The 27,033-nt window shown below is 32.2% G+C and overlaps 1 protein-coding gene across 3 annotated transcripts; it reads left to right on the top strand.

Annotated features, from left to right (window-relative positions):
- On the top strand, positions 1-27,033 carry LOC127699114 (phospholipase DDHD1-like). 3 transcript variants are annotated; one of them, XR_007981088.1, is made up of 14 exons: positions 1-537; positions 2,920-3,081; positions 4,411-4,539; positions 7,706-7,844; positions 8,998-9,113; positions 9,788-9,894; positions 11,828-11,939; positions 13,058-13,134; positions 14,652-14,719; positions 16,339-16,414; positions 17,183-17,332; positions 18,209-18,424; positions 19,934-20,098; positions 23,158-23,299. XR_007981088.1 is itself a non-coding variant. In XM_052202855.1 (14 exons), exons 1-14 carry the CDS (start codon positions 93-95, stop codon positions 23,307-23,309), a joined length of 2,070 nt encoding a protein of 689 aa, XP_052058815.1. In that variant the 5' UTR covers positions 1-92; the 3' UTR covers positions 23,310-27,033. The 3 variants fall into 3 exon arrangements, 2 of the variants coding, with proteins under 2 accessions (XP_052058815.1, XP_052058814.1); XM_052202855.1 differs by having other exon boundaries at positions 18,209-18,380; positions 23,158-27,033; XM_052202854.1 differs by having other exon boundaries at positions 18,209-18,476; positions 23,158-27,033.

The raw sequence follows: 27,033 nt of genomic DNA, 5'->3' as shown, positions 1-27,033 counted from the left end.
AGTCAGAATCAGCTGGTTGTGTTGCTAATCCGTTAATTTGACGAAGTCTAACGTTATCTTGCGCATTTCAAATACATAACAGTAAATATGCCATGATGAGTGAATTTGGATCTCTTGGAGATGGAATATTTTCTTCAAACTCAAGACACTCTTCCTCAAGCAGAAGTTCTAATGACCGGTTGTATCCGTCGCTTTTTGAATCCGATGAAGATAGCCCTGATAGTGATTGCTTCAGCACTGTAAGCGAATCACGTTCAACGCCCCCACTGACAAGACAAAAGAATTTACTTTTCCCTGTTAATGAAGAAGTAGATCATTTACGTCCAGAAGAAGTCCGATGGCTTTATAAATCAAAAAGTGATAAGAAATGGCATTCCTTTATCGGATATGATTCTTTAAGAATTGAATGTCGTTTTAGAGCCTTACAAACTATCGATGAAGATGAAGATATTATTGACAATGATGTTATTTCAGTAAGAGGAGGCCTTTATGAAGTAGATGTAGTACTGAAAACATGCAAACCAGTTTATTGGTCTGGTATGGTTTTATGTTCATTTAGACATACATGTATGCTGACTTAAGAATCAAATGAATATTCCATCTGTTAATTTTCTATTCAAAAACATGTTAACGTTATTTTAAATAAAATAATCTTGGAAAAAAACAGTCATCATGGTCATGGTCTATAGGACTTAGTTAGAAAAGGAAACACTAAAGCTGGTGACAAGGATTAACTAACAAGTTTTAAATACTAATTATAACAATTCCAAAGCTTCATTCAGAGTGAGGGGGGTTAAAATAAAACAAGTAAATAGTAAGAATTGTAATATAATATGTATTAAGATACAACATTAATGTGTTTTTGGAGTGAGGTTAGTTTGTTTCATCATATTTGAACTGCATGTAATGTTCCGTTTCTCATGTAATGAGCTATCCAGCGAATAAACAGTTTACAACCCTCAATATTGAAGTACATTTTTTGTACTGCTTACTGACATCAACACTATTTTTGCCTTGGATTTCAAGAATAAATTCATAGTCACTGAAGGGTTTCCCTTTTTTAGCAATACTGTATGCAGTGTTGAATAGAACCTTATATCTATTTAACTGATCAGGCTTACATTGCTGCTTGAGAATACATTTTCCAAGTTTAGTGTCTGACAATTAATCATTAGACTTAATATTTGGGTCACTTTCATGGATCCACTGCTTTAAACAAGATAAATGCTGGGGTGTCACTTGTTCATTTTTATTGGGTCTATTTTAAGATTTTGTGTTCCCCTTACAAGTGCACTTTCTTTTTCTGAGTGGGTGGGGAACTTCTGGCAGTATGTACACGACATTAGACCAGTTGAACTTGATTCATCAAAATATAGCCACGGTCGATCGGATTTGCAGTGGGGCTTAAATTTCCGTTCCAGCTTTTCACGATTGTTTTTTTTTGGTGTTTAGTGAGATCTTCATTTTATTTCTTTTGTTTTGTTCCCAAGGAATACCTTGAAGACACAGGCAATTGTTTCTACCCATGGGAAGGTCGAATATCCTTCTATATAATGTATGGATAGTCGACCTTCCCATGGATAGAAACAAGTGCCTGTGGTTGAAGACCGTTCATCATCTTCAGGCTTTCTCTTGGAAGACGTGACACCAAAATGAAACAGACTCATTTTGTTCGAAAATGTTGTCACGTGACTTCTCTCAACTATTTATAACCTTGTGTTTCCAAGAAATACAAGGTTAAAAATAACTTTTATCACTCTTAGGGCAAGGTCAGGGATGAAACATTTTATTATCTCTATTTCAATAATCATAATATGGCTTAAAAATGACGATACTGATGGTTAAAAAGGTCAGCAAAGTTCATTTTTATTTTCTTTCAAATCGAAGGTCTGTCGGCATAATTAGTAACCAAAACGAAAGTCCGATTGCAAAGTGGAAGGTCACGGACCTCAGACCACCACTAATTTGAACCCCTGATATAATTAGCGGTACAATGATTTCCCAAGAACTCCCCAAAACTCAATATGAACCTGATCAATATTCATGAGAACCAATAGATATTACCCGAAAACTCTATTTTATATGGAGTAATACAGCTTTTATAGCTAATAAAGTCTGTAATTTTGAGATATATGTCATTTTTACTAAAAGAATGTACAAAAATGTACAATTGAACTTCAGGAATTCAATTGTTGTGTCTTGTATGCCATGTATGCAAGTTCCTTTGATGACAATATGGCGAACATAATCATTCCGAAGGTAGATAACTCTATCTAAATAAAAGTATATAAAAGTACTTTTAATAAAAAAAATTAATTGAAGTTTTCCAAATAATGTATTTACTTTTCAGATTGTTAAAGAAACTAATTATTCAATACTTTTTTATACTTTTATTCCCTGTTTCCATTCTCAATTCTATCTACATGTATTAATACTTAGAATTCCAGCCTTTTTACACAAATTTTAAAATCTAGCATTTGAATGTATGAATTTCCCATCTCCCTTAACTCATCGTTGTTTACATGAACATTTTGTACACTCCTACATGTATCTCTGAAATTTAAAATACTTTCAGTCATGGGTTAAAGACAGTACAGTTACCATGTACAGGAATAATTATAATTACAAGGTAAACTGTTGTATCATTAAAAAATTCTGAGATATAGTAAAAAAAAACCTGAAAAAATAATCTGTTTCTGTGAACACAGCATGTTTTTCTGAAGAATCTGGAATAACCTTCATTCATTCATTAGGGTATGCTGTTTGGAATGCCAAAAAAATCAAAACCAATAGAGCCTAAATAGGACAAACAAAACAAAGACCAATGCTGTCCGAGAGAGTTGCTACTTTAGTTTTAGCACAATTACTTAATTTTGTGAACTAAAATTTAACCTGAACATGTGATTTTCTGTTTCACAGGAGATGAATCTGAAATTACACGCGGTCTTTGGTTTTATGACCAGGATTGGCAACCTCTAGAGGAAGGTTATAGTCAGCAATTAGAAGCAGAACATATATCCAAGTTTCTTGGTCGTAGGTTGGATGAGTTTGTGCCATCTCCATTAAAAGGAAAAAAACCAGGTACACTTTACTTGACATTTCTAACAAATGAAAAGTGAAAACCATGCATACTACTTATTGCTTATTTAAAACAATAATGGGTTGTCAACTGCACATGTCTTCAATATGTAATGTAGTGTTTCTTTTTGATGTGGCACAACTAAGTTTAATACTGTAAAGTCAGAAATTATTGCGTGCATTTATTATTGCGATTTTTGAGAAATTAACAAAAATGCGAGATTAACTAATGCGATTTCAGAAAAATCTCCATACAGATATATGCATCAGATTTCAGAATACAAATCTTTATTATTGCGATACTCACCAAATCGCATTATTTTCATTAATAAAAACCTCACAATAATTTCTGAATTTACAGTACTAACAGTATGAATTCAACAATGATATCTTACATTATGTGGTACATGTATTTACATGTACATTTACATTGAATCTTAATATATGTACACTGATGAAGTTAATCATCTTATTAAAGAGAACAACATTGTTTTGTAGATTATAACAGACTATTCATATTTCCAACTTTTTACTATAGAGAATAACATTTTTTCATAGGTTGCCTCGCTGTGGTAGGTTGCCTGATCTGTGGTAGGACATTCTGGTACTCGGGCAAGTACATGTAAGAGCAAGTAAAAAAGAAGTAAAATCAGACTTGCAATCCTTTGGGAAAAAATTTAACTGTTTTATATTTTCTATGCATGACAAAATCATCGGAAAACAATTAATTTCCCTCCAAATTGCACCGATTGTAAGCTTGATTTTACTTCTTTTAGTTGATATTACTTGATCAAGTAACAGAATGTCCTACCAAAGAGTAGGTAACCTGTCGAAAAATTTTATTCTCTGCAGTCAAAAGTCCGTGATATAAAAATAGTCTTAATTTAGTAAAATTTTACTAGTACTGGTATTATTTGCATATTCAGGATGATGGCATCTTAAACAGATATAAGTATACCCATATTTTTACTAGACCTACACTTTGAGCCAGATTTTTAATGTGAAAGGTAACAGTCTGTAGGAAGACATGTCATCCTACCCAGACAAATTACATGTATTGATTCAGCCAACCTGTCTTTGTTCTTACCGCTAAATACTGGTTGCTCTGTAGAAGACTGTCGTCTTAGTTTGATACAGGCCAGCACAATTCTATGGGACCATGGAGGCTGTTTTCTTTTAGTGAAATATGAAAACAACACTTTATAAATTTCATGTGTCGAAGCACTTTTCTGGATTTACCGTCATCAGGAATGCTTAATAAGACATTCAGTGATCATTTCTTTTTAAATAGTTTTGAAAAATTGTTTAATATTGTAACTTTATTATTTTCAGTTTTACTTCTTTTAAAATTTGAATGGTTTTATGTGGAATGGAATGGGCCTAATGATGTTCACCTGTATAGTGAGTCAATGTCCTCTAAATTTGCTAGAGCAGTTGGGAATAAGCTTGGCTTGCAGAGAGGTAACTAGATACGTTATAATGCACTCATTTCAAAAGAAATTAACAAAGTTAACAATGTGTATCTTACAATATTATTGATTCCTCAGCCATTAAGACAATGCACACAATGTATGCATGTAGTCATAATTTTTATACTGAGATTGAAAATACCATTGGTGGCACATTGTCTTATTATAGATCTAAGTATTGTAAAAAAAAATCAAAGTCTAGTATATATATATATAGCTATTGAGAATAGGGTTTCATATATTGTTCCGATCTTGCTGATGGTAAACAGCTCCTTACCAAATGACTATTAATTTATTTGAAATTGACCCAGCCACATATTCATCAGCGGTTGTCTTACTTCATTTTTGTACTTTATATCTTACTGTTTCTTTTTGTTGTTGTCATTGACAACAACTGATAAGGCTTCTGACTTTTAACATTGGGAATGTAGAAGGGTTAAACTAGTTTTGTATCACTCACCTTTCCCCCTTTTTATTGTGGTAAGTGAAAGAATATAGATATATAGAAGAATGTACTGTAAAATCACTTTAGAAAAAGAATATAACTCTATAACATTGATCAGTAAAATAGAACAAAAACACAGGTTTATGATTAGTGATACATGTATAAAAATGCTTGCAGTTACTTTAAACAAGCTCAAAATAGACTAACCTTTAAAAATCATATTGTCATACACCAAACAGAGATTGATGATTGTTTTAATAACTACATGTAATAAGTTAAATTGCAAAAATATTTGCTTTCTTTCCAGAATATTTTTTTATGTAGAAAAGATAGGATACTATTTTGCAGTGTACTGTAAATTCAGAAATTACGGACTTCTCTTAAACTGAGTTTTACTGTGCGTACGGTTGTACGTTTGTTTTTTCTACATTGGCTAGAGGTATAGGGGGAGGGTTGAGATCTCAAAAAACATGTTTAACCCCGCCACATTTTTGAGCCTGTCCCAAGTCAGGAGCCTCTGGCCTTTGTTACTCTTGTATCATTTTTAATTTTAGTTTCTTGTGTATAATTTGGAGTTTAGTATAACGTCCATTATCACTGAACTAGTATACATATTTGTTTAGGGGCCAGCTGAAGGACGCCTCTGGGTGCGGGAGTTTCTCGCTGCATTGAAGACCCATTGGTGGCCTTCGGCTGTTGTCTGCTCTGTGGTCGGGTGGTTGTCTCTTTGACACATTCCCCATTTCCATTCTCAATTTTATGCAATTATTATTGTGATTTTGTAATTTTAGACCAAAATGCGATTATTATTTTTGCGATACTGAGAAAAATCCTGCTTCATTCATATGAAAAAATCCAAAATGCAAATTTTAATCATTGTGATTACAACCCTGTCACATTTTTCGCAATAATAAAAACATGGCAATAATTTCTGAATTTATAGTATTGTATTCTTATGCAAAAAATAGGATTTTGCAATTTAATTCAGTCTTACCTGCTATGAAGGTCACCTCTATTTAGCAAACACTTGTCTTGTCAGGTCACACTCTTCTTGTCCCTCTGTTGTAATACCTAGACATTTTAAACCTCAAATAGGTTCCCTTTTTATATGACCGCAAACAAATTTTTGTGGTCGTATATTGGTATGACGTTGGCGTCGTCCAGCGTCATCGTCCGAATACACATTAGTTTTCGCACTCTAACTTTAGTTTAAGTGAATGAATCTCAATGAAATTTTACCATAAGGTTCGATACCACAAAAGGAAGGTGGGGATTGATTTTGGGGGTTATGGTACCAACAGTTAAGGAATTAGGGGCCAAAAATAAGCATTTTTGTAACTTCCAGACATAACTTGTGTGTAAGTGTATGGATCTCTCTGACATTGTACCACAAGGTTCCATATCCCAAAGGGAATGCTGGGATTGATTTTGGGGGTAATTGCCTCCAAATTTTATGAATTAGGGGCCAAAAAGGGGCAAAAAACAAGCATTTTTCTAGTTTCATGACAATAACTTGTGTGTAAGTCTATGAATCTCTCTGACATTGTATCACAAGGTTCCATATCACAAAGGGAATACTGGGATTGATGTTGGGGGTAATTGACTCCAAATTTTAGGAATTAGGGGCCAAAAAGGGGCAAAAAACAAACCTTTTTCTAGTTTCATGACAAAAACTTGTGTGTTAATGTATGGATCTTCATGAAATTGTACTACAAGGTTCCATATCACAAAGGGAAAGCTTGAATTGAGTTTGGGGGTAATTGCCCAAATATTTTAGGAATAAGGGGCCAAAAATAAGCATTTTTCTAGTTTCCAGACAATAACTTGTGTTCAAGTGTATGGATCTCTCTGAAATTGTACTGCAAGGTACCATACCACAAAGGGAAGGCTGGGATTGATTTTGGGGGTAATTCCCTCAAAATTTTAGTATTTAGGGGCCATAAAAGGGCAAAAAAACAAGCATTTTTCTAGTTTCAGGACAATAACTTGTGTGTAAGTGTATGGATCTTTATGAAATTGTATTGCAAGGTTCCATATCACAAAGGGAAAGCTGGGTTTGAGTTTGGGGGTAATTGCCCTGAACGTTTAGGAATTTGGGGCCAAAAAGGGGCAAAAAAACAAGCATTTTTCTAGTTTCCAGACAATAACTTGGGTTCAAGTCTATGGATCTCTCTGAAATTGTACTGCAAAGTACCATACCACAAAGGGAAGGCTGGGATTGAGTTTGGGGGTGATGAATCATAAGGGGGTTCAAAAAATTAGGGGGGGATTTTTTTTTCCTTTTTTTTCTTTAAAATTTTCCATTTTAAATTGGTTATTTCTGATTTATATATAAAAGCAAATAATAATGATATGGTTTGAATAGGTAAATTAAATTTTTTTAAGTTCTTAGAACACTTTCATTCTGTGTCAGAAACCTATGCTGTGTCAAATATTTAATTACAATCCAAATTCAGCGCTGTATCAAGCTTGAATGTTGTGTCCATAATTGCCCCAACTGTTCAGGGTTCGACCTCTGCGGTCGTATCAAGCTGCGCCCCAGCGGAGCATTTTATTTTAACATCAATTTTCTTAAATCACAAGGGTAAGCTTTAGACACAGGTTGGACTGTAGTATGAAATCAAGTTAGTTTCATTTTAGTTTTTAGCCTTCTCTTTTTCAGTGTAAGGCATTATTTGCGATATTTGATTAATGTTGTTTATTTATGTTTTAGCTGGCTCTCGACTACAGAGGGGTTACAGGTATGAAGCTGTAATGGACGACAAGCCATCTGATATCACACATTTAATATTTGTTGTTCATGGTATTGGTCAAAAGATGGACACCGGTAGTATAGTCAAGAGCTGTATAGAGTAAATATCTTCTCCTTAAAATTTTTTTGGAAAAATTTAAAATTTCATATCTTATTAAGACCATTATTTCTTTACTTTATGCTTTAAAATATAGGGGTAGGCCATAGAGAAGATTTTGTTTTCTCTCACTGGAATTGCTATGAAATTATATTTGCAGTATTTGATTTAGTTGCCATCTACAATGAAACTGTTTAACAGGAATATTCACCTATGATAGATGTTTTTTTATGGCCCCGCAACAAAGTTGTTGGGGCCATATAGTTTTGCCCTTGTCTGTCATTCCGTCATTCTCTCATTCCGCAACAAACACTTATACAGACTTTTTTTTATCTAAAAGCCATCACATATTGAGCTGATTTTTAGTATGTGAGTCTACTATGATGAGTTACAGATCAAATTTTTGTTGGGTTCTGCTCCGCTGATTTTCATCGAAATTAAGGGCTTTGGACTTTGAAAAAATAATGAAAATAGCAGTTATACAGACTTTTTTTTATAGGACTTCACATATCGAGCTGATTTTTAGTATGTGAGTCTACTATAATGAGTTACCAATTGAGTTTACGTCTGGTTCTGCTCCACTGATTTGTGCTGAAATTAGGGCTTTGGACTTTGAAAATTTCATGAAAATAACAGTTGTACAGCTTTCATTCTCAAATTTCTTTTTTAGTGAAGGGGGGGGGGGGGGGATTCGTGTGGTTCTGACACATCTAGTTAAAATAATTAACCATTGAGTTGACCATTGCTGACTCCTTTGCTTCAACTTTTGTACTTCAAGAGAAAGATTTTGAAAAATAAGATACTAAGAAAAATAATGAGGGATTTGCAATTTTATTTGAAAAACGATCAATACAACAACAGTTTCCCATAAAATAGATCTAAACTAAATTGTAGACAAGGTTTTATATTAAATGAAAGTGTATTATGGTTAATTCAAAGCCTTAATTATAAAATATGAAAAATATAACACTTTCATTCACTTCATGTATACTACCAAAGCTTAAATTTAACAGTGAATTATTTCAGGTTTTGGCTGATTTTATGGGACTAAGGAATCCAGTGCTGATATTAATAACAATGGCAAAAGTGTGATACTCCTTGTTCTTATTTATATATAGTACTACTTTATTTTTTGCTTTATTTTGACTATTTATAGATTGAGAGAGAAGTGTGTCAGTATAAAGAACAAAACCTTTCCTCAGCTTGATTGTGATAATAAAAGAGCAGAATTTTTACCTGTAGAATGGCGGTCAAGTTTGATTTTAGATGGAGGTAAGCAAAGGATTTCATGCTTGGTGTTAAAATTGAGAATGGAAATGGGGAATGTGTCAAAGAGACAACAACCCGACCAAAGAGCAGAAAACTGCCGAAGGCCACCAATGGGTCTTCAACAGAAAATCCCACACCCGGAGGCTGGCTTTCAGCTGGCCCCTAAACATGTTTATGGTTTCATAGTTGTGTGTACTCCTTTGTGGTGCTTGTTCATGGGTTTGAAAACTTGCAAGATCAAACAAAAGTAAAAAAAAAATGTGTTTGCTGTGTAAGCACACAACATTGAGCAGTAAGAGCAAAGTCTATTAAGTTAAAATAATTTATTGTGTGGGGTGTCTTTTCTTCTTACAAACAATTACGGTTTAAGGCAGCAAGTTTAAAATTTACAATTAAGGAGATGTGGAATGATTGTCAATGAGACAAATATCCACTAAACATCAAATGGCAAGGATATGAGAGACTACAAGTCACAATTTTTTTTAGATTAAAAGCACATGTGGTGAGTTTTACCATTACTGTTTTTTAGAGTCCTGAATAAATTGAAGTTTATGATAAATGTAATGCCAAAAAAAAGAGAGAAAAGAAATTTTAATAAAATTCAGCAAAATATATGTCCTAAATACATGTATGATATGTTTATCAGTTCATATAAAGATGATATGTTTTATTAACAGATACAGTAGATTCCATTACACCAAACAAAATGTTGGGATTTAGATCTATACTGAACAGTAGTGCCATGGATATACTGTACTATACCAGTCCCCTTTACCGATCTGAGGTAAATATTTATCTCTTCATGTCATAGTAATTCTAGGGTACTCACTAGGATTTAGATCTATTCTGAACAGTTGTGCAATGGATATACTGTACTTTACCAGTCCCCTGTACCGATCTGAGGTAAATATTTACTGAAAAGTAGTGCCATGGATATACTGTACTATACCAGTCCCCTGTGCAGATCAGAGGTAAATATTTACTAAACAGTATTGCCATGGATATACTGTACTATACCAGTCCCTTGTACCGATCTGAGGTAAATATTTTCTGAACAGTAGTGCCATGGATATACTGTACTATACCAGTCCCCTATACCGATCTGAGGTAAATATTTACTGAACAGTATTGCCATGGATATACTGTACTATACCAGTCCCCTGTACCGATCTGAGGTAAATATTTACTGAACAGTATTGCCATGGATATACTGTACTATACCAGTCCCCTATACTGATCTGAGGTAAATTTTTACTGAACAGTAGTGCCATGGATATACTGTACTATACCAGTCCCCTGTACAGATCTGAGGTAAATATTTACTAAACAGTAGTGCCATGGATATACTGTACTATACCTTTCCCCTGTACCGATCTGGGGTTAATATTTACAGAACAGTAGTGCCATGGATATACTGTACTATACCAGTCCCCTGTATAGATCTGAGGTAAATATTTACTGAACAGTATTGCCATGGATATACTGTACTATACAAGTCCCCTTTACTGATCTGAGGTAAATATTTATCTCTTCATGTCATAGTAATTCTAGGCTTCTCACTAGGATTTTTCCATCCAAGTTAATTCTGCAATTTGTTGGTTATGAAAATTTGTAGTCTTGATTAGCAAAAATACTCTAAAGTAAGTTCCTAATTAAAAATGTTTTTTTTTGCTATGTTATAGGTGCATTAGCTACAAAACTGACAAAAAATCAAAATCAGATCTGTTTTTGTTTCACACAGTTATAAAACATGTGTAAAAGCAGAATTGTTAAATACTATTTAGCTCTTAGCAGAGTTTTGGTTCAATTTAATCAAAACAAGCTCAAAAACTTGATGTATTTTTTGCTTGCAAGTCAATAATTAACTCATTTAAATCAGTATTTATGCAAACTTCAATTGAATCCTTAACTGGGATGGGCTACCCATTGACTAAGCATGAGATAAGCATGTTTATGTATTAAAAAAGAAAAATGAAACAAGGCAGCCACCAGGAAGACAAATCATTCAAATACATACACAGACCTTGAAAATCATCATTATATGATTGCATGTGCTTGCCTGTGTATTTATATTTATATTTATGTTAACATAAGGTTATATGGCCTCAGAATTCTTCAGAGATCATCACTATAATTAATTAGATGGCATCTATTCTAAAATACACACAAAAAGTTGATATATTATAATGAATCCAAGCATTGTAAATTGAATCTTTAGGACTTTTTATAATTTGGATAGATGTTTAGGTATGTTATAAATAAAATATGAGATTTTGAGTCTAATTGGTGAACGTGAATTTGACGGCTACTGCCCCTTAAAGGATACCTATGCAGCAAATTTTAAAATAAATTATTTAGTCTTAATGTAAACAACTGCTATTGTCCTAAACTACCTACTATTGAAGGTCAGTGGTTTTCTCCGGGCAACTCCGGCTTCCTCCACCAATAAAAACTGGCCGCCACGAAATAGCCCAAAAGCGGTGCTTAAAAGTGGCGTTAAAACACCAAAAATCAAAATCAAAATCCTAAACTACCTGTTGAAAGTATGGATACAATTTTTATATTGTATTTGGAAGTTGACACATATACATTTAAAAGGAGATGTAGGGTACATGTGAATGAAATAATTACACAAAATACCAAAAGGAGTCTACAATCTAGAATAGTCGATTTAAATAAATATGTAAAGAAAAGTAAAACTTGTTGTTTCTCTTCAGATTACTCAGAGTTTACAGACACAGATAAACCAATTGTTTGATAAATTTTGTGGTAAAAATCCCTATTTTATGCCTAGCGGAGGCAAGATATCTGTCGTTGCTCATTCACTTGGTAAGTAATTACAGAAATAACATTGTGTTTCAATGATTACATTGTTTTAAAGTATGATTTCCATTAGTTACAGCTAGAAGGATTCTTAATGTTACATCAGCATAAAATGATCAGTTTAATTCATACCCCGACACAAACCGAAATAAATTTATTAGATATTGTTTCTGAAGAAGTTTGTTAATAGAAGCCATAATATTTCTTTTATGCTGTTATCCTGATCCTTTTAGAGGTCACATGGTCAATATTTTCTTAATGTATTTATATAAAGGAAAACCCAAGTTTTACATATTTGCAATGATTTATGTTACGCTTAATTTTTTTCTCAAGAAAGTCATAAAAATCAGTCGCTTACCAAAATTAGTTGGTTGACAGTACTTAGTCTTCTTCTCTCCCTTATCTACAAGGTAACTTTGCCAACAGATAAAGAAAAGAAGAACCTGTCTCACCAACATACTAGTAACTGTCCTATGATGTTAAATGCTTAATGATGTTTTGATCAAATTATTTCAACTCTGTCACAATTTTAATTTTTTTTTAAAATTAGAAAGCCTTGACTAACTAAACATTTCTCTGATCCTCACACAAACTCATTAATGTTTTCAAAAATTTTTTTTTAAAGATTTTTCTTTATCAGACGAAAATTAGAATAAAATTCATTTATTTATAGCTACAGAATGTTAATATCAGTTCTGCTGTAGAAGTTTCACTAAACTCAATTTTAATTAAACAACTTCCCTGTTGAGCATCTTATTTGCAAACCAGCACAGATTGGTGAAATAATAATAAAAGAAGAATTCATAGCTTAATTCTTTATATATTCTCGTAACCATGACTTGACTTCGATTTGTTGCCAAAAAATCCTGTTTAATGGATGCCTTAATGAATTTGAAGTTCAGTCGTTTCAATAATGTCTGTATTTATTATATGTATCGTATGAAGAAACTTTTTTCTCCAGTTTCAAGGGCTAAAAAGGGGGTGCATGTTGTATGAAAAAGCATTTTATAGACACCAAAAGACCAAAAACAACATGTTTGTGTTATAGTTTATCTTAAAATTTAGATTTTAGAGTTGAATAACTCTACAAAAATAATGAATCCAAATGTTGTTGTTTACTGTAGGTGCTGTTATTACATATGATATACTGACGGGCTGGAACCCAATAGTTCTGTATGATCAGCTAGTCTCCAAAGTCATTGTAAGTTTAAATTATTATTAAGAAAAAACTAATACTGTAAATTCAGAAATTAATGCAAGGTTTTTATTAATGCGAATAATGCGACTGAAAGAGTATCGCATTAATAAGAACTCGCATTCTTATATCTGATACATATACATGTAACTGTATGTACATTTTTCTGAAATCGCAATAATTAATCTCGCATTTTAGTCCTTTCTACTAAATTCCCAATAATAAATGCACGCAATAATTTCTGAATTTACAGTAATAATAGAGTTACATACATGTATGTCAATGTTTTGATCACACATGATCTTGTTATTATTCCCCTTGGGAATTTTTCGTTTTTACCATCTCTTTTGCCAAAAAGATTTTTTTTTGCCATATTTTTTTTCTTGACATATACTGTCCTAAATGTCATTAATATTATCATTTTCTGTAAAAAAAAAATTATAAAATATTGAATTATTTCAAACAATAAGGTTTTCTACCCCCAGGAATTGATGGTCTTAGTCATATTTGGCATTACTTTTCAGAATTCTGGCTAGAAATAATCTTCAAATTAGCATTTGATTTGGTCTCTTAACATTTTGATTTGGGTAACAAATTTTAAATCTGGTATCTTTGATGAGGTTTTTTTTTCTATACTAGACATACAGGTTTATTCAAAATTAAGTTTTCCAGAACTGTCACTTCATTTGCATCTAATATCATACAAAGTGCTGTTAATTGTACGGAACATTAGATTGTCAATTTTCTATTTCCCCCCATTGTAAAAAGGTATAAAACGCATGTTTTCAACTACTAAGTAAATCTACAGATTTAAGAAATCAAATCCATAAATTTAATGGGTTCTCCATTTGACAGAGTCAGGAAGCCATCCAACCAAGCCCACTACAGGAAAAGGTACATTACAACTAATTCGTTGATTGTTTATTTGCCTGTTACTGTGAACATTTTTATCACAAAATCATCTATTGAATTTTTGTCTTTTTCCAAATCACCTTACAAGCTGTACTTTGTTAATGATAAACACTGAAGAAAAATCAAAAATCGAAATGCAGACTTTTGTGATGGAAACCAGTTTATTTTTTTCACTTAAAATTTATTTGATTTCACCAAGTGTGAATTGGCACTGCTTGCAGAAACTTTGCTATTAGAGGTAATTTTAGATAACTGTAAAAAATTTTATGAAAATTCTAAAATCGGATCAGGTTTTTTTTAGAAATGATGTTTTTCCAAATACTGTGGATTCAATATTATTCGTGGGATACCAGTTTTTGTTAATTTTGTCGGTAAAGGTGAACGATGAATATAAATGTTCAACAAACTGAAAATTATCTATGCTATTGAGAAAATTTAATTTTTCCTCAATCAATGAAATTGGAGCCCTAAAAAATGAATAAATCCACAGTACTGCAAACTATGTAAGGATGTGCATCTTTGATAGATTTGGAGAATATATTGTACTAGGTTCCTTTAATTTATGCTTTTAACTTAAAAGATATGTGAGAAATTATCTACTTGGATTACAGGATGAAGAAAAGGAACAAGCACAGGGATCAGATGAACTGTTGAATGAGTTGAATGAAGCCAAGAAAAGGTTTGTTAGTTCCATGTTTTCCATTTGAAATTATATTCAATTGTACTGTCTCATTTATGCATGTACATTTAGCTATAGAGTCTACAGGAAGAATTAATGAAAATTAATCACACCATGATTACTTTTTTTACCATTATGCTTTTATAATTCAATATTTGTATGCCTTGTATGCTGTAGAAAGGGGCATCATGCTTTCTGGTCTATGTGTCTCTCCGTCACTCAGTATGTCCAATACCAGGTTAAAGATTTTGGTTAAGGAAGTTTACCATGAAGTTGTAGTCACATCATCTTGAAACTTAGTACACATTTTACTTATGATGTGAACTTTTTAAATTATACATCAAATTAAGGTTTTGGTCCTGATTTCATGGTTAACTGAACACAGAAATATGATAGTATGAAATTAGTACATTCTCAGATTAAAGGGGCATTAGCTACGATTTTGACAAAAAACATTACCGGTAAATTACGATTCTTTTTGTTTCAAGTACTATTAAAAGTGGAATTTTGAAATAATATTTTGTTACAAGCAGTCAGTTTGGACCAAATTTGTCAAAATAAGTTCAAAAACATTGCTGGTGTATTATTGACTCTCAAGTCAATAATCAACCTCATTCAACATGTTCAATCCGTATCCATGTCACCTTCAGTTTAACACCTTAGCTAAAGATGAGTTATGCATGTACTAGGCATGTTCAGATCGTTAAAGTAATAATGTCAATAAAGAAAGTGAAACAAGGATGAACCATTTCATTGACTGATTCAATCCACAAAAAATCATTGTTATACAGGCAAAAATATCGGCATTCACCTCAAAAGCTAACCAAACCTTTAAACAGACTTATTCGGAAAGGATATAGTTACGATACTGTTGTCAAGTCATTAAGGATTGCATATTTTGGCATTAATATTGATTCACTCATAGGGTCTTTGCATCGGAAATAAACACATTTATTCTAAAACCAGTTGTTGGCATGATACGGGTTATGTTCTCATATAATTTATGATGGTATGATACTAAACCCCTAACGGGAGGGATTGTACTTGATTTTCATATGATGAAGACATAATCTTTCAATCAGTCAAATTGAGGTCTGGAGCTTGCATGTCAGTAACTGCTAGTAGTCCTTTGTTCATTTATGTATCATTGTCATTTTGCTTAGTTTCTTTTGTTACCTATTCTGACATCGGACTCGGACTTCCTTTAAACTGAGTTTTACTGTGCGTATTGCTATGTGTTTCTTTATTCTACATTGGCTAGAGGTGTAGGGGGAGGGTTGAGATCTCACAAAACATGTTTAACCCCGCCACATTTTTGCGCCTGTCCCAAGTCAGAAGCCTCTGGCCTTTGTTAGTCTAGTATGTTTTTGGGTGCTGGATTTTTTCGCTGCATTGAAGACCCATTGGTGGCCTTTGGCTGTTGTCTGCTCTTTGGTCGGGTTGTTGTCTCTTTGACATATTCCCCATTTCCATTCTCAATTTTAAATACAATGAATAAACATATATTTTTCACCTATATCATGAAATCAAACAGACTTAGAAAAGTCCAATTACCTGTGCTCTCTATCTGTTTTTACTTAAATTTTATTTTTATATCTGGTTATAATATTTATTTACAGAGTGATTGAGTTGGAGACACTGTTGACTGGTGTTCATGACAAACAGAATTCTGCAAATTCAGCATTAAAATTTCATGTAAGATTATAAAGAATGTATTCCTTTCTAGTAAAAGAGACAAACGGAAAAGAAACAAATAATAAAAAAGTCAAAGGTTAAGTTTCTCTGTTCTCATAGAAAGATTTTGCCAACAGAACAAAAATGTGTCCTGGTATTTATACAGCTTTTTAAACGTATATATTATATATTACTGTAAATTCAGACATTATTATAATTGCGTGCATTTATTATTGCGATTTATGAAGAATGGACCAAAATACGAGATTAATTATTGCGATCACAGGAAAATCTTCGTACAGATATATTTATCAGATATCAGAATGTGAGTTCTTATTATTGCGATACTCACCCAGTCGCATTATTCGCATTAATAAAAACCTCCCAATAATTTCTGAATTTGCAGTAAGTGATTGGATAAAACCAGAAATTATGAAACTTTGGTTTTCTTAAGGATATGATGAGGGCTGTTACAGATCTAAAAAAATGTTTTGCGGCTTTATGGGTAATTAAAAAGGTTGATCATATGTTATATGGAAATGAATTTTACATGTAATCGACCTGAATATGCATGTAATATTTTCCATTGGATGTGAAGCAAATCAAATCATATGCGACACAACCATCTTTAATATTCAAAAGATCCATGGCATGTTATGAGGAGTCCTGTAATGGTGGTTTGTATGGCCTGTTGTGCTGTCCAATATTTAGGATATTTCCTTCTATCCACTATTATGTATTTTATGTATTATTTAAAAATAACATTCTTATACTTTCAATGTTTTGTAGGTTGAGAATTTGTTTTGTGTTGGATCCCCGCTGGCTGTGTTCTTAGCTTTACGAGGAGTTAGACCAACACCTAAAGGAACCATAGATCATATTTTACCACAGTCTGTCTGTAAACGTCTGTTTAACCTCTATCATCCCTATGATCCTGTAGTAAGTACTTAGCTTTACGAGGATTTATTCCAACATGGAAAGGCACAGTAGATCATATTTTATCCTGCAATCAACCTTTATACTATACAAATATAGGTGTACAGATAACACAGGTCTCCTGGTATCCTGCTCATGGTGACATCACAGTTTAAATACGGTCCTTTTCGCAGTCTGCGAATAGGTTATGTTTATTTCATTCATAAACAAATTCAACGGTTGGGAAGTAAACGAGTATTTGTTTAATCAAAAAATTTTTGAATTGCAGAATATGAACAATGTCATAAATTTTTAGAAAATATAAAATTTATTTGTTCAGACTACCAAATTGGAGCAAAGTATGGCAAGCACGGCTTTTCTTCCTTTTTCTAAATTTGTACAAATAAATTTTATATTTTCCTACAATGTACCACATGACGATAAAAGTATTAATGAGGCCCTTTCTGCTGGGAAAAGAAATTTAAGTAATTGAGTATTTTTCATTATTAAAAATCTCTGGCATTTCCGCATATTACGGTTGCCACATGTGGAGCAGGATATGCTTACCCTTCCTGAGCTTCTGAGATCACCCCGGTTTTTGATGGGGTTTGTGTTGCTCAGTCTTTAGTTTTCTATGTTGTATTATGTATACTGTTGTTTGTCTTTTGGTCTTTTTCTTTTTTTGTCATGGCGTTGTCAGTTTATTTTCAACTTGTGAGTTTGAATGTCCCTTTGGTATCTCTTGCCTCTCTTTTGCATAGAATAATTACATGCAGGGGTTTTAGAACTTTGAAATACACTAAAGCTATATATTATATTCCATATGGAAGATTTTTTCATTGATTTTTACAGGCTTACAGAATGGAACCATTGATATTGATGTTCCATTGATTTTTACAGGCTTACAGAATAGAACCATTGATATTGAAGCATTATACCACTGTGATGCCTTTACCTATACATAAATATGATGCAACCAATAAAGTGCCATACCAAACCATGAAAACCAAAGCTTATGCAGCTTTTGAATCAGGATCAAGATCAGGATCCATGGAAAAACTGACTGAGAAAGGTGATAAAGCAGACGGTACCAGCATGAATGGAGCAGATCCTGAGGTGACGGGAAGTGCTGATATTTCTCCTTCTAGGCAACCTAGATTCTCTTTTAGTTAGTATATGCTTGGTATTGGTGCATGGCATTTTATTTGTTAAGTTTTCATGTCTCACTTTTCCTATGCATACATTTATTCTAGTCTTTGTCTTGTCTCAAAAAAGCCACATAGGCGAGACTTGGTGAGCTTTCACGAGCATTGTCCACAATTTGCTAAAATTTTGATGAGGTCAGTTTATGGGGAACCACTAATGGTAAGTATTTGATATTTGGTATGCAGTTGTATAAGCCTTGGCACATTTCATTTTCATCGAGATTATTTGCCCCCACTGCCTCAGTCATAGTCGTTTGACCTAGAAAATTTTCCCGAGTTTACATATTAAAGTTTATGATAAGGTCAGTTTATAGGAAACCACTTATCCTAAGTCATTCACATTGTGTATGCTAGGCATGTCTCATTTTCATAAAGATTATTTGGCTTAGTGAACTCCCTTATTGTTCGAAAGTTTTGTATATAATCTCAACATTTGCATAATACTATCAAAATTACATACCCATTGCACATATTTCTGAGTCAACAGTCTAATATTTCATTTTGTCTTTTTGAAAGTTATTTTTTCTAAAAATCAAATAGTTGGTTGACCATGGACAGTAAACTACATCAAAATAAATAAATGATTCACTTTCGGAATGTGTGTGAAAACTCATAAAAGAATAATTTTTTTTTTCATTTGTTTCTAGAAATGAATTGCATAAAATATGCATGATAAGCATGAATTATTTTATAGCAGAATTGCTTGTGGAGCTACATTTATGTTTAATGCAGACTTTTGCCTCTTTTTTGCATAGAATAACTGCCCGCCAACTCCTACTTTTCTTTTCATATTTTTATTACATATAGTTTAAATTTGGCACAACTTTTTGGAATTTTGGGTCCTCAATGCTCTTCAACTTTTTACTTGTTTGGCTTAATAACGATTTTGATTTGAGTGTCCCTGATGAGTCTTATGTAGACGAAACGCGCGTCTGGCGTATTAAATTATAAGCCTGGTACCTTTGATAACTAATTAAAAAGCCATATTTGAAAATCTTATAAAATTCTTGTTATTATTTCATAGTTTTTGAAAGAAAAACGTGCAAATGTTAAATGTATGAAAAATCTAGTGAGAATCATTTCCAGCCAAATTTTCAATGGCTTATATCTTGAAAACAAGCACACAGACCCTTATGTTTTTTTAGCTTTTCAAGTTCCTTTATTTATATGCTCTCAATTTATAAGTCTTTTAAAAAGCTTGTTATTTGGCCAAAATCTGCATATATTCCCATAGAACATATGTAATTTGTGGAACATTTAAATTTGTGGTTACCTTGTACCAACGAAATCCATGAAAATTGGCATCTAACGAATAATAATCCACAGTATCTGACATTAATATTTATTTTGATAAACCTTGACCTCTGATAACAGAATTTGTCAAATATAAATTATAATCGGTTTATATTTTTGATTATAGTTGGTCATTTGTTCAAAAAGAAGGAAATCAAAGATCAAATGAGTGCAGAACTGAAAAATTTAGAGAAAATGGAGAAAGAAGGAGAGGAAATTGAATTGACATTTGACAAACAATCCAGAAGTGTTTCCATGACAGTACTGCCACTAGAGCAAGCAGAACAAACAGGTAAAATAACTAGTACATTTAGTTTATCTTAAATATTTGTTTGTTCCTTAAAGGGGCACTAGCTGTCAAATCCATGTTCACCGATTTTACTCAAATTCTCATATTTGATTTATAACATATTAAAATGTATATCCAAATTACAATAAGTCTGAAATTAACAGTTAACAATGCATGTACACGATAATATATATAAGAATTTCGTGTGTATATTAGTCTAGACACCATCTAATTAACTAAATAACTATCGAGATGACCTTCGAATACTGCCGATGGTCCCATAACACGATATAAACATATAATTTTGGGTCCTCCATGCTCTTCATTTTGTATTTACATTGTGTCATAGGTCAAATTTATTTGTTCAGTGTATGTTCAATGGTGTTTATATGTCCTTTGATTGAGTTAAGCTATTTCAGTTGATATTTTATAGTGTGTCTTTCTATGTTGTGATGTTACACTATTGTTTCGGAAAAAAGGGTGAAGGTTTGGTACCATTAAAACGTTTAAACCCGCTGCATTTGTTTGCACCTGTCCTAAGTCAGGAATCTGATGTTCAGTAGTTGTCGTTTGTTGATGTGGTTCATAAGTGTTTCTGGTTTCTCGTTTTTTATATAGATTAGACCGTTGGTTTTCCCGTTTGAATGGTTTTACACTAGTAATTTTTTGGGGCCCTTTATAGCTTGCTGTTCGGTGTGAGCCAAGGCTCCGTGTTGAAGACCGTACTGTGATAATGGTTTACTTTTATAAATTTTGACTTGGATGGAGAGTTGTCTCATTGGCACTCATACCACATCTTCTTATATCTATAAACATATTTATAATAAGCCTAGCGACCTCGTGCATTTGGATTTTTATAGGTCTTTTTGATTTCATGTTATATGTTAAAAAATAAGTTGATTAACGTTTTCACCTGTATAAGAATGATTTTTTTGTGGATCGAATTAGTCAACAAAATGATTCACCTTTGTTTCACTTTCAATGTTGACATACTTTTACTTTTAATGGCTGAACAAGACTTATGCATGCGTGACCAATCTATCTAATGCGTTAAATTGAAGGTCACATGAATACAGATATAATGGGGTCGAATTATTCACTTGCAAGTGAATAATTCATCAGCGATATTTCTTTGCTTATTTTGACAAAATTGAACCAAATTGGCTGCTAAATACGAATTATTATTTCATCATTTCACTTTTATTAGTGATTGAACCAAACGAAATCATATTCTAATTTTTTTCATATCTCGTTGCTAGTGCCCCTTTAAGGGAAGCAGATTTTATGTAGTCTCTTGAATTTATTCACAACTTGTCTTTACTTATAGATTATTGAGCTTCATATATAGGAGAGTTCCAGGACAGCTTAGGTTTCAATGTAAAGATTCAAAAAGTCATATCGCATGAATTTTTTCTATGCACTTGCCTAGTTTTTGACACAGGCGAATTAAGATATTGGAATAATTTAAATAGATTTCAGCTTAAAAAATTGGACCACACATTTTCTATTTTCATAAATTGATGTTTTCATGCAGACGTCATGGTATTGACCCTAACATTGCATAGAATTCTAACGTTGTTACATGACTTTTGTCTGTAAATTGAAATTGGATACAGAAAAAGAACAATTTCAGAACTCAAGTATTGTATACACGCTTGTCTGTTATTGAATATGATAAACCTGACCTGTTGATATTTTGTCTTATTGGGTTTCTGTCTAATGGATGTATACTAAACATTTTTTTATGCCCCACCCATGGGCATTATGTTTTTTGGTCTGTGCCTCGGTTCGTCCGTCCGTCTGTCCCGCTTCAGTTTAAAGTTTTTGGTCAAGGTAGTTTTTGATGAAGTTGAAGTCCAATCAACTTGAAACTTAGTACACATGTTCCCTATGATATGATCTTTCTAATTTTGATGCCAAATTAGAGTTTTTACCCCAATTTCACGGTCCACTGAACATAGAAAATGATAGTGCGAGTGGGGCATCCGTGTACTATGGACAATCTGTGTACTATAGACACATTCTTGTTTAGTCATAAATTTCTGTTATATTTGACATTATAGCATTCCGATGTTTACAGAATAGATATGTTGTACGCCAATGTCCCAATATTACTTTTGCCACTAGGTCTTGTAATCAATTAGATTGTCAATTATAGTAATGATGGTTTAATCAACTTTATTAAAGGTGGTGACTGATAATTCTAAAAATTAATGAGTTATTAATAGAAAGCAATGGTAAAATAGCAAATGTTTATTTTGGAAATTATTTATTAGTAGAAATAATTTTTTATCTGAAGAAAGTCATAATGCTTTTAACATTCTTAATTGAAATTAAAGATAATTTATTTCAAAGTTTAAAATTCCGAAAAATATTGTAAAAGATAGATGAAAGATATCAAAGATATTCAAACTCACTAGTTGAAAATAAACTGACAATGCTATGGCAAGAAACGAAAAACAATCAAAAGACTAACAGTATACAAAACTCAATATAGAAAATTAAACCTGAGCAATACGAACCCCAACAAAAATGTGGGGTGATCTCAGGTGCTCCGGAAGGGTAAGCCGATCCTGCTTCATATGTGGCAACCATCATGATGCTCATGTATTAATGAACTAACCCTGTGTTGACTCTTAATTCAGTCAGTCTCATAAAATGTTTTTCCCTGCTACTGTTATGCATTTAAAAAAAGTCTGTTCAGATACATCATCACTACACATATTGATTTCTGGTTGTATAAATGATTGTTCTATCATTTGGTCCTAGTTGCCATATTTTTTTTATAACTTGTACAGTAAATAAGTAAACTGATAAAACAGCTCTGTTTTCTGAAACATTTAACATTCATAATTGACATTCAAATCAAGGTAACAAACAAAAACTAAGGGAATGGCATGAACTCCTAAAGAATCGAGACCTGGTGCATGGACATCACCTGATATGTGTGCAGGCATCACCTGTCTATCGAATTCAAACTCAGTCAAAATATCACAATCAGGAATAGAAAACAATCTGTTAAAACACAGCATTAAGTCACTTTATTTGTTTAATTTTTACAGACTTGGAGTACAGAATAGATTACCAGATTAGACTTGGCAATTTTACCAACAGTTATATCTCATTGTTGACATCACACACCTCATACTGGGGAAATAAAGATTTAGCCTACTTCATACTTACTCATTTGTTTCCTGGTCTGGAAGATTCTTGATTGGAAGAGGAAATTAGCCATCTTTAAAAACGCTCATTGAACAGGCATGACAAATTGGTGGATATTCTTATTTTGTTTACATAATGCATGTAATTTCTCACTTAGGATCTGGGTCCTCTGGGAGTTAATATATTGCATTGTATTAATTTCAAAACCAAAGTTCAGTTTTAATGTGTGTACTATTTGTACAAAACATATAATCAATCTGGGAAACAGATTTATATACAGGGTAATATAGAAAAAAAAGTCAATGCCATTAGTTTTAGTCCATTATTTTGAGTTTTGGAGTAACAGGATATAGACCAATGTCAGCTCATCTTGCAATACTTTTACTTTTTGAATTGGTAGTTTGTTAAATTTATTGTGTAAAATCTGTTATGTTTATTATTTTTCAGTAGGGTATTCTACGTAATAGTGTTACTATGATGTTATATCAAGCCAAACCACATTGCCAACAGCTTTGTGATACCAAATATATTTGACCCTGAGTTATCAATGATGTCATATTGATAAACTTTAGTCAAAGTTATCATAATGAGGTATAAAATGCATTAGAAACAGGATGATTATCTTGAAGGGCATGTGTATCGATAAGTACAATCTGTTATTTATTTCCACATATTAATAAAACGTGATTGTTCTGGAAGTTTATATAAGAAAAACTGTCAACTGAGGGTATGTCACATTCGTCTTGTCAACTATATTCTAGTCATTTGATAAGCATTTGGGTAAGGTACTGGGTAGCTAGCAATGACATTATTTCCTTACCATTCAGATGGCATCTATATTGATATAAACCAGTTGTCTTTCATCTATATTTATTTTAAAATAATATTTTATGATACATATATATTAATTTAAACATTCCAATTTCATCCATGTGATAATGGCACTGAATTGAAAAAGACTTCAAGTTATTTACGTTTCCGTGTTAACATTTAAATTTTGTTGATGCAGTCATTTTTTGTAAATTTACTGATTATAAACTGTTAAAATTGTATGTTACAATATATGTTAAGGTTTTTTGTTACTCCAGGCATAGATGGCATTTGCTAGGTTTTTTTTTCAATGCCCTTCTTTTTTTGTGATAGATTTAAATTTCCAACTGTTTAAGTTCAAGCCAAACTGATGAATTGTATAAATTATAAGCCTGCTAGCTTTGCTGAGTTTTTTTTTTTTTTTTTTTTTTCATATCTGCACTTTTTTCAGGACATCTGGATTTGGCCTTTTATTTCTGCGGGAATTCGGGATTGTGCCTTTATTTTCACGGGAGTTTGGGATTAACACTTATAGGGACTTGGGAATTTAATCATTTTAGGATCTGGGAAAGAATGTTTTATTTTTTCTGGAATTTGAAATGACACACCCCTCCTACCTCTGCAAATATGGGATTTTAAAACCATGAAATATCCCAGTATACCCCAATAGATAATGAATGATACTAAAATTCCTCAGTGTTAACCAGATATATGACTGGGTATTTGACCAATCATAAGATTGCATTTATACATGGTTAATAAAACAATTGGGATATGTATAAATGGCCTGATGCAAGGCAAAATTTCTGCCCCAATTCAACATGCTTCCTTTTTCTAGAGGGTCAAAATTTTTGCCCTGCACACTAATTTACCTATTTGCAGACTACCCATTGGTGGCTTTCGGCTGTTGTCTGCTCTTTGGTTGGGTTGTTGTCTCTTTGACATATTCCCCATTCTCAATTTTATTACTTATTGTATACGTTATTAATGGGCTCTCAATCATAATGAAATGATTGCCACTGATTGCCACTGATTGCCACTGCAGGTTGAGTAGGCAACAATCAATAAACCAATCTAAGGTATGTTATATGACAGTGAGATTCTAGTGTTCCTTGTAAATTTGTAACATGTACATGTAATTTGATTTTCCAACAGACTTGAAATAAAAAATTCAGTCATAATCACGTCTGCTGGAAAGACATTGATAATTGTTCTCTTTTGTTTTATTTATATTGTTGCTGTTGAATTTGAACTACTGTAAATATGAAAATATAGATAATCTAATATTTCTATAATTGTAAAGGATATGTATAAAATTTCAATTTACAAATATACTGTATATGACAAAAATGTCAGTAAACCAACAAGCAGGTGCCATTTTGTATTGTGATATGATTTCATATGGTAAATGCTATACTAATGTAGATTTTAAAAGTCCAATGAACCAAAGTTTCGTATTGTTTTCCTGTCCACTCCTGTAATTCACTTCAGACTAAAATCTAATAATGCTTAATTTGAAATTTATGTCTAGAATTACAAACCCTCCATCTGCTCTCCTTTAACTATTTTCAACATAGGAAATAGAAAATCAATATAAATTTTAATATTAGGGAAACAAATAGTCAAATATTGTTAATATTTGACTATTTGTTTCCCTGAAATCCAAAGAACTGAAAATTAGTTTCTGTAGCCTTATTTTCAAGCTTATCCGTTATCACTCAAACGGTCAACATACAGTAGCACAGAATGATATCTGATGTATTAATATGAAGAATAATTCAGGGAATGTTGCTATGCAAAGCCCTATGCTTGTACTGCAATTGTATGTGTCCAATACCTTATTCCAAGTTATTATCAGGAAGTTATACATACTATCATTATGATTTTTATCATATACCAATGGCTTGCCCTGCAATAGTTTTTTTGTGCGGAGAACAGGAAATTTAAAAAAAAGAAGACAAACAGATTTTTGAATTATGTTTTATTCTATCATATAAACTGCTAAAAAAAGAAATATTTGAAAACAATAATTGGACATAAAGGTAATAGTATAAAGTAAAAAACTCCTTACACTGATCATTTTAAACTTCAAAGCTACGCATGTATTCCTGGTACAAGTAGATGTTGCCCAACAGGTTCTAATTATTTAGTAATTTCAAAATTATTATTCCTAACAAAGTACATATACACATTTGGAAATTTTTTTTTATCTTTATAAATACTCAATAATTATTGTGTTTAAATAGATTATTTAACTGTTTGAACTTTGAAGTAGTCTGCCTGCTGCTTTCCTTGGATTATTTAAAATTTTCTAAAGAAAAATGTTGTACGAGACAAATTCACAATGTTGTGAAATGTTTTACTTATGTGTGAAGCTACTGTATTATTATATGTAATGTGTTTTGTTATTTGCTTTTAAAAAGCACAGAACCAATGTCTGTTTGTGTAACTTGTTAGCTATTTTATGTGTATGCTGTCTCCAGACGAACCTTCCCTCTGCTATGTGATGGTGTAGCAGACTTTTGTTGAACAAATCATGTCTTCAGTATTTTAATTTCTTTATATTTTTTTATTATATGTTAAATATAATGATCTACTTCAAAGAAAATCCATGATGTTGTGAAACGTGACAATCTTATTTCAGTGCCTGATATATTTTTTATATTTGTATGTGTAAAAGTATATTTTTGATTGATATGTTTACTCTGAATTACGGCTCAGTAAAATATACTTTTATTGTTCGTAGGTTAAACTCTTTAAATGCTAGTATGTTACTGTAGATTAAACTTGAAGGGATTGTAAAGTTTGCAATTCGGCCTTGACCTCATCTTCACACTCAAGTGGTTATTTTTAAGTTTTGGCAATGGCTTCATTTTCAGAATTCATTCTTTTATGGAATAATTTAAACATTACATCAGTGAAACATTGCAGTTTTATTCTTTCAATTTAATAAAGAGTAAACTGTT

The sequence above is a fragment of the Mytilus californianus genome, unplaced genomic scaffold, assembly GCF_021869535.1.
Source record: "Mytilus californianus isolate M0D057914Y unplaced genomic scaffold, xbMytCali1.0.p SCAF_4, whole genome shotgun sequence".
NCBI classification, from domain to species: Eukaryota; Metazoa; Mollusca; class Bivalvia; order Mytilida; family Mytilidae; genus Mytilus; species Mytilus californianus.
This window is presented reverse-complemented; position numbering and strand designations above follow the sequence as displayed.